This window comes from Megalobrama amblycephala, linkage group LG9 (assembly GCF_018812025.1).
Source record: "Megalobrama amblycephala isolate DHTTF-2021 linkage group LG9, ASM1881202v1, whole genome shotgun sequence".
Taxonomy (NCBI): Eukaryota; Metazoa; Chordata; class Actinopteri; order Cypriniformes; family Xenocyprididae; genus Megalobrama; species Megalobrama amblycephala.
Genome location: NC_063052.1, coordinates 11572904 through 11582337, shown reverse-complemented (window position 1 = coordinate 11582337; position 9434 = coordinate 11572904). Strand labels below are relative to the sequence as shown.

General features: G+C 35.2%; 2 protein-coding genes across 3 annotated transcripts; one reads left to right on the top strand and one right to left on the bottom strand.

Annotated features, from left to right (window-relative positions):
• Positions 1-2434, bottom strand: gngt1 (guanine nucleotide binding protein (G protein), gamma transducing activity polypeptide 1). Of its 2 annotated transcripts, none has more exons than XM_048201570.1 (4): positions 2416-2434; positions 856-937; positions 666-764; positions 1-542 (listed from the first exon to the last, which is right to left on the bottom strand). In XM_048201570.1, exons 3-4 carry the CDS (start codon positions 759-761, stop codon positions 417-419), a joined length of 222 nt encoding a protein of 73 aa, XP_048057527.1. In that variant the 5' UTR covers positions 762-764; positions 856-937; positions 2416-2434; the 3' UTR covers positions 1-416. The 2 variants fall into 2 exon arrangements, with proteins under 2 accessions (XP_048057527.1, XP_048057526.1); XM_048201569.1 differs by lacking the exon at positions 2416-2434 and adding an exon at positions 1708-1838.
• Positions 1607-4132, top strand: tfpi2 (tissue factor pathway inhibitor 2). The gene is made up of 5 exons (XM_048201568.1): positions 1607-1823; positions 1955-2125; positions 2445-2624; positions 3066-3242; positions 3352-4132. The coding sequence occupies exons 1-5, from the start codon at positions 1748-1750 to the stop codon at positions 3444-3446; spliced, it is 699 nt and encodes a 232-aa protein (XP_048057525.1). The 5' UTR covers positions 1607-1747; the 3' UTR covers positions 3447-4132.
• Positions 4133-9434: the final 5302 nt, after the last annotated feature.

The following is a 9434-nucleotide window of genomic DNA, read 5'->3' as shown; positions in this document are numbered from 1 at the left end:
TGGCCTTTTGCCATGTAACTTTGGTTTTATTGAATAGCTAAATTATTCCACCGATTAAGCCTTGATTTATCATGTTGATTACAAGCTCAAACATTCACTTTCACCCAGTTTTGCCACACAGATGTTACCCTTTGGCTGGCTGCCCAAGAAAGATATACATGTATTGGTCCATCAAGCAAGTCTCTGGTGATCAGTGCACAATGGTAGTCAGATTTATTACATCACATCAAAGATGAATACACAACATATTAGGGTCCAGATCCTTAGGGACTCATTTACAAGCCATTTAGAGTTATTCGAACATCTTTCCATGTTTGTGATTGTCCTTTTCGGGCAGCAGAGTGGATTCCAGCTATGATTAAATTTAAGCAGGTGTCCATGGGCAGCTGAACACTAAACTGCAAAAGTCATCCACATTAGCAAATGACACATCCACCTTTCTCCTTGAATGGGTTCTTCTCCTCTGGAATGCCTTTGACCAAAGGATCCTCTTCTGCTCCACCCTGAATGTACTCCGAAATCTCTTCACAGCATGTGGACACCTGACGGAAAAAAGTCATTGAAGTGACAATCAAAGAAAAAAATGCCTATATACGCTTTAGAAAGCCATTCAGGCCATCCAACTTTGATGTGTAATCCGGCCATGAGTAGATTTGAACGCTTACCTTCGCCCTTTCCAGCTTCACCTCAAGTTTGAGCTGGGTTACTTCCATTTTAGCCTTATCCAGATCTGTCAGTTCTTCTACATTTATAACCGGCATTGTCTGTGAGAATGTAAGAAATCAAATCAGACAATCACATGTGATGCTTGAGATATTCAATTATACAAAAAACATTTCTGATGACCAAACTTACTGCCGCTTACGATGAGGTCTCCTCCACTCTGAAAATGGACAGAGATTCTGTACCTCTCCCTCAATCCGGTTTATAAAGTAATCTGCATAAACATTGTAATCTCTTAATCTCATTAAAACAAACACACTTATTTTATCTTTCCATATAGTCGTCTTCTCCACATTTGTGGTCAGCTGTTCTTGTGGATTACCACACATACAACATATTAAATACATATTTACACATCAAATGAATTACATCCCAAACATAATGAAATTTGATATAAAAGATTTTCTTCTAATGACCCTCGGATTGCAATATAGGTCAAGGGGACATAGAAAGTATTACAGGCTACTGTGATAAGCATGCTAATCCATGTTTACCCCTAACCTGTCACATTGGATAATTCATTATCATTAAAGATATGACAAATGCATTATCTTAAACAAATTCATAAGTGTTCTTTAATGAAGTGTTCTTCATTATATTATTATATTGTTAATTCAGAGCCAAACTTCGACTACAAGTGTTCTATAATAGCTAATAATAATGCTAATAATTGTATTATTATCACTATATTATTATTATATAATGATTATGCATTCTATTTTTATTATTTATTTTTATATTAGTATTACTAGAGTAGAATAGTTTTAGTAGTACGTTTGGCTTTGACATAAACATAAGGTCATGAATTACTACGTCATTTTTTATTTCCAACTTTGGGAATAGACGCATTTTGCATGGAATTGTTATGGAAATGACTAAGTATAGCCCGCCCTTTCCACCCCTGACAAATTCTCCATTTATAAGGCAACGATTGTGAGAAGTCAAGTTAGAAACATATCAGGCGAGTAACATAACAGTAAGTACATCAGACTTCACAAGATCGTCGAATCCACAATCTATCACAATGGCGTGTGGTTTGTTTGGAGGTCTTCTGCTTATTGTTGCTCTGCTGCAAAGCGCCGTCGGGCTTCAACCCAAAGGTAAAGATAACAATGTGCATTTTTTTTAGCTAGTAAAGTGGCGAAACGGAGACATTCTGTTGTTGTAAACTTAAAAGCTGCACGTGAATTTGAGCATGAGGTTTATTAACGCGTTATTTATTCCCTCACAGAAGTTTGTCTGTTGCAAGTTGATGAAGGAACGTGCAATGACGACATCCAGCGCTATTACTACAATACAATCACCCAGCAGTGTGAAGAGTTCAGCTATAGCGGTTGTGGAGGAAACGCGAACAACTTCAGATCCTTTTTGGAATGCCAGAAATCATGCTTCAGGATACCAAGTACGTTCATTATAAATGCAAATAAATGAACCATGATTTTATGTAGTAACTTTGGTGTTTAGGCGGATTGACTACCCTTTGTATACCCAGTTTTACTACAAACTATCGTTATTGTAGCAAAACTATAGCAACCATGTTTTTTTGGTTTTGTTTGTGGTAAAACCATGGTTTTCATAAGGGATGATCTGTAAACAATCCACATGGCTTCTTAAATGGGCTTTTTAATGAGAGTTCTGTTTAAAATGCTAATTCTGTCATAGTTACTTGTTCAAATGATGTGAAATGCTCACTTCATTGTGTTTTGTTTTGCACACCACAGAAATCCCCCAGATCTGTCGTTTTCTGAAGAAAGAGGGGCCCTGTCGAGGTCTCTTCAAGCGTTATTTCTTCAATATGACCTCCATGCAGTGTGAACCTTTCACTTATGGTGGCTGCCAAGGCAATGAAAACAATTTTGGAAACCTTCAGGAATGTATGGAATATTGCAAACCTCCTAAATGTAAGTATACACTTAAAAAAAAAAGTCTCACTTAAGCATTTGCAGATCAGATCAAATATTTAAAATGCAGATTAAAGAATGTATTTAAAGGCAAGATGGTGGGAAAGTGTTTTTGCCATCTTCAGAAAAAATGCAGCAATAAAGCATTGGACCTTGATAATGATTTGGTGAGAAAAAGTCAATGGCATTAATAAAATTGACGAGCGGAACATAGGACAAAACATTAAGCGACCTGCGTACTTGTTGCGACCCTAACCGTCTTCATTGGAACACATTAATAAGACATTTTTTTTTTTTGTTCTCGTCTTTTCAAATCATCAGAACAACAAGCTTGTTTAATGGCCTTCATGTCTAAATGGTTTCCATTCTCTTGCCTGGCTTAGTTAATGGACTTTCGAGATCAAAAGTTAAACATTTCTGTTGTGTTTAATTTTTTTTCAGCAATCCCTGTGATTTGCCTTGATATTTTGGATAAAGGAAAGTGCTTAGCTTCCATACCAAGGTATTACTACAACTCTGCAAAAAAAACATGCGAGGAGTTCATCTACACGGGATGCGGAGGAAGCAGCAATAACTTCATCTCCAAACAAAGTTGCATTGATGTTTGTGGTAAAAATGGTATGTTTGATTGCTTTGGGTTTGTTTGTAATTAATATGAGAAAGTCATTGTCAAGACAATAGGACAGCATTATTTTCAATGTCTAACCATTTGTTTTGTTGTTCTCAGGGAGCAAAGGTTGGAGTAAAAAATCAGTAAAAGCTTCTAAAGGGTTCTTAATACGAACAAAGTCTCAGCCACCAAGGGAGAAGTCGGCCAAATAATTGTTCATGAAGTCATTCTCACTGTTTTACTGACAAAAATGATTGCACTGATTTTACAGTATTGGATACACATCCCTCTCGGTGTATATATGATATTGTTTTAAACATGCTTGTTTAATGAAAGTTTGTAAGTCAATTATTCTCATGTATTTTTTATGCCTATGTACATTTTTATTTTCAATAAAACAAGGATTTACCATTTTTAATTATTTGTATTATTAAATACAATGAGTCTAACACTGTTTAAGTGATAAAGCATAATGCTTAACTGACAATGATTATTTGCCAACAATATTTAATATGCTAAAGCTTTAATCCGTTCCTCTATTCAGCAAGGACATATTTAATTGGCAGCAGGTTTCACTAAGTCTAGGCGTAGTAACACGACGGTCATTACAGAAAGCTAGTGACATTAACCTGACAAGGGCAAGAATGAAAAATGAAAACAGTCACTGTCTGTTGGCTTAAAAATACCAGGTTTTTCTTTAATTTATATATATATATATTTTTATATCAAATTTTATTCAAATCATGTTGTGTCCCACGCCTAGACTTAGTGAAACCTGCTGCTATTTATATATATATCTATTTTTATATAAAATTTTATTCAAATCATGTTGTGTCCCATGCCTTTGTAATGGCACATTATGTCAATCCTGAATAAACAAGCATTTATGAGTCTCTCATCTGCATCAATCATGTCTAATCATTTTTTAAGTATTAAAGATAACTACCAATTCATGTTGTTTGATCTGTCACATGAAGAATGTTACCATAAATAACACATCATTACACACACATATTAATCATAATCACCTGTACATCCATTCTGATTTCCAAAATGCGGTAAATCACATAGTAAAGATAAACTGCATATACAGTACAGTCCAAAAGTTTGGAACCACTAAGATTTTTAATGTTTTTAAAAGAAGTTTCGTCTGCTCACCAAGGCTACATTTATTTAATTAAAAATACAGTAAAAAACAGTAATATTGTGAAATATTATTACAATTTAAAATAACTGTGTACTATTTAAATGTATTTGACAAAGTAATTTATTCCTGTGATGCAAAGCTGAATTTTCATGATCGTTACTCCAGTCTTCAGTGTCACATGATCCTTCAGAAATCATTCTAATATGCTGATCTGCTGCTCAATAAACATTTATGATTATTTTCAATGTTGAAAACAGTTGTGTACTTTTTTTTTCAGGATTCCTTGATGAATATAAAGTTCAAAAGAACAGCATTTATCTGAAATACAAAGCTTCTGTAGCATTATACACTACCGTTCAAAAGTTTGGGGTCAGTAAGAATTTTTATTTTTATTTTTTTGAAAAGAAATTAAAGAAATGAATACTTTTATTCAGCAAGGATGCATTAAATCAATAAAAAGTGGCAGTAAAGACATTTATAATGTTACAAAAGATTAGATTTCAGATAAACACTGTTCTTTTGAACTTTCTATTCATCAAATAATCCTGAAAAAAAATATTGTACACAAATATTTTGTACAATTGTACACATTAAATGTTTCTTGAGCAGCAGATCAGCATATTAGAATGATTTCTGAAGGATCATGTGACACTGAAGACTGGAGTAATGATGCTGAAAATTCAGCTTTGCCATCACAGGAATAAATTACTTTGTGAAATATATTCAAATAGAAAACAGTTATTTTAAATTGTAATAATATTTCACAATATTACTGTTTTTACTGTATTTTTAATTAAATAAATGTAGCCTTGGTGAGCAGACGAAACTTCTTTTAAAAACATTAAAAATCTTAGTGGTTCCAAACTTTTGGACTGTACTGTATAAATACATGTTTTTTTTATGTTATTGTTGTGAAAGTAGGCTATATATGTTCAATATAATTTGTTCTTAATCCACAATGATTTTTTTTTAATTATTATTGAAACAACAGTGGGGGAATACAAAGACATTTGAGTATATAAAAAAATTAAATCAAAATTCTGTATCTTATATCACAAATCAATCATGTTTCTATTACATTAAGTATCCTTTTCAACAGCTTAGATGTCTTAACAGCTTTTCGATTGTTCTGTATTGATGTTAGAGAGTCATAAAAAATCTTCAAATCAGTGGAAAACAGTCTACCATTTGGTACAGTCGATATACATTTTGCTTTATGTATATGATATTTCCCTAATAGAATAAGAAGTTTAAATATATTATCCATTTCCAATAAACCAGTATCACAATCCATAAACAAGACCATTACATCAGTTATAGTGACACACTTGTAAAACAAGTCAAAGAGAAAAATAGAGACTTGGGACCAAAATATATTGGTACTAATCCACAACGATTGCCACTTTTGTTTGAAAGTCTATATAGCGCCCCCTAGTGTATTTATCACGTAATTAACTTGTTTGGCCTGATAAATAGTCTAGACATAATGTGGCCTAAGGCCTCTGTCACACAGAAAATGTAATTTTATGTAAAGATCAATAAAGCAAAGCTGATTTATCATGAACAAATTTGGTAGATTAATGTTCCACAAACTAGTCAGTCCCTAGGAGAATGGCTTGAGATTAATGTTGGCTAAAACAGCCACAAGGTGGAGTTCTGAGTTCATGCAGTATAATGCTCTGCTACAGGAACTCTCTAAGACATTCCTTTGGACATTTCACGAAAAAAGACCATTAATGAACTTTTTTTTTTTTTTTTTTAAACATTGTTGAAGACACACAGATTACATTTCCAAAAGGATTTCTGCAGCTCAGAATTTTAAGTTGGCATGACAAGGATGGTATTTCATTGTTTTGTTCTCCCATTGCATTTTAGAAAGTTTTGTTTTGCCCAACCTGAATAAGACATTGTAGTTATATATTAAAGGGATAGTTCAATAAATTCTGTCATTAATTACTCACCCTCATCGCTCCACACCCCTAAGACCTTCGTTCATCTTCTGAACACAAATTAAGATATTTTTCATAAAATCCGATGGATCAGTGAGGCTTGCATTGCCAGCAAGACGATTTACACTTCAGATGCTTAGAAAGCTACTAAAGATGTATTTAAAGATGTGACTACAGTGGTTCAACCTTAATGTTATGAAGTGACGAAAATACTTTTTGTGCGCCAAAAAAACTAAACAAAATAATGACTTTATTCAACAATATCTAGTGATGGGCGATTTCAAAACACTGCTTCATGAAGCTTCGAAGCTTTACGAATCTTTTGTTTCGAATCAGTGGTTCGGAACGCGTATCAAACTGCCAAATTCACGTGAACCATTGAAATTTCAAAACACTCATGACGTAACGAAGCCTCGTTTACTGAAATCACGTGACTTTGGCAGTTTGATACACGCTCCGAACCACTGATTCGAAACAAAAGATTCGTAAAGCTTCTAAGCTTCATGAAGCAGTGTTTTGAAATTGCACATCACTAGATATTGTTGAATAAAGTCGTTATTTTCTTTTGGGTTTTTTTGTATTTTCGTTGCTTTTAAATACGTCTTTAGTAGCTTTCTGGGCATCTGAAAGTGTTAATTATCTTGCTGTAAATGGAGGCCTCACTGAGCCATTGGATTTTATCAAAAATATCTTAATTTGCATTCCGAAGATGAACAAAGGTTCGGGTGTGGAACGACATGACGGTGAATAATAAATGACAGAATTTTCATTTTTGGGTGAACTAACCCTTTAAGGGAGAAATGATCTAAATAGCTACCTGATGGAGTAAAGATTCAATATGCAACATCTTTCCTTGAGAATAGAGACTCTCCTTAAAGAGAAACTACCTGTGATAATTGCATAGTGATATGTTTGGAAAACATAACGATAAGTCGCAGCTTTTCCTCCAATAACAATTTCCAGAAATACAGGCTCACTGTGAATTCATGTCACTCATACGTGGGAGTTAGATTACAATCTTACCTCTTTCGCAGAGTCTGCATGTCCTGTGCTGAAGTCTGCAAAGGTTAATAGATTTATACTAAAAAGAGATTTGTTAGCTCTCAGCAGGTTTAGGAGGTTGCACAGCAGCACAACTGAATTTGGGGCTTAATAAAGACATATTTTATGTAGGATTGCTGAGAGGTTGCAGGATACTCCCATGAAATCTATACACAAATCAGTCAGTCAGCAAAGGTGTATTTTATGTAAATCACAAGTCTGGAACTTTCATTTCTCTGAAGTGACACAGTTAAATTGAAAGTGACAGTTTTTCACAGAGACTGCAAAACCCAATAACACATGTTTAATAATGCAGAACATCTCATTTGTCGAAAGCTTCAAATTCTCTTTAGGTGAGGACAAAAAAATAAACTTTTTTATCGAACAACCACATATTTCTTTTTGCTTTAGTACTTGAAGAACTTGTACCCTTTATATATGTATAAATATTAAGGCTTTCTTATTCTGCTAAAATAAGGGTAATAGATAGATAGAAAGGGTAAAATGCTTGTATATTTAGGACACTAAGGCCCGGTTTCACAGACAAGGCTTAGCTTAAGCCAGGATTAGGCCTTAGTTCAATTAGGGCTGTTAGTTGAGGCATTAAATTCTGTCATGAAACTCTAAATGGCGTAGGCTGATAGCAAACTGCTAGCAATCACATCATTCTCAGGGCACAGCTGATTGGTTCCTGTTGTACCTGCAGCCAATGAGCTCACTGCTCAACTTTCAAATACTTGGTCAGTGTTTGCTGTAGCAGTTCAGAAACCCTCCACCTTCCCCAGCTCCACCTGTATAGATCTGCTATGGTTTATTCATGTATGCAGTATTGTACAGCAGCATGTCTGTGTCTGTGTGTAACAGACGTAAACTGTAAGATCTGTGTGTAAACCTCACTCCCCTGACCTCAAGAGGTGCTCTAGTGACTGACGCTAGATACTGCGGTCTTTAGCCTCCTTGTTAGAGTGTCCGACTCCCATGCCGGCGGACCAGGCTTCGAGTCCCACTTAGAGCATGTGGTTCAAACAGGAGGCGTTACGTTGGTGCCGTGACCCGGATAGGAGTGAGGTTTAGGGGGGTGAGTGTAACAGATATAGACTAGTAAGAGTTGTGCATGTAAACCTCACTCCCCTGAATTCAAGAGGCGCGCTAGAGACTGCATTCTTTAGCCTCCATGTTAGAGCGCCATGTCGGCGGACCCGGTTCGATTCCCTCATAAAGTGAGTGGTTCACATGCGCAGCAGCAATAATCAATTAATATCATCTATTATACCAAGACCAAACATATTAACATTGTCATATCCATTATCACGCCAAACACTTGGGGACTTGTTATGACACAACTAATGTTAAAAAGTGGAACCTTATTGTAAAGGGCTACCGAATTCTTTAAAAAATATTTTTTGGAATAAATGGAAAAACAAATCCCAGATTTTCAATGCTCAGAAGGAGAAGAGGAACTGAAATATGACAATGCCATTACTTCACACCATTGATATTAACACAAAATATAATGACCCTATCTTTATCTATAATTTCCCATACATGATAAGCAGTTCATGGAGTGAAGAGAAATAATTGTTTGGTTGTTGGGGTTCTTCAAACACAACACGGCCTGTATCTCATTTGCTCAGTGCCTCGGAGAGTGAAGGTGGCATCGTGACAAAGTGCAACGTACTTGCCAAGTTCGCCTGAGCGTGCATTAGACGTGATGACGAGCACTCAGCCTAATTGTCACAAATGGTTTGTTATGGAGACTACACTCTGATTTCTCATTTTTAGGGCTCCATAAAGGAATGATATCATGGGTGGAGTATATGACAACACATCCAAATGGATTAGAATCAGATGAAATAATAGACATCAACGATCATTGCATTATCTTCCTCTGAGAGGTCCATAACACAATGTTTTTTAATGCTGCCACCTCAGTGATACAGTACATCTCCTCTGGCCACTATGATTTTGTGCTGCAGAGAGATACTCAATCCTAATGGAATTATCATTGTTTAGTGCGGACCATAGTAGCTTATAAAACAGGTATGATGTGATCTCATGAAAAC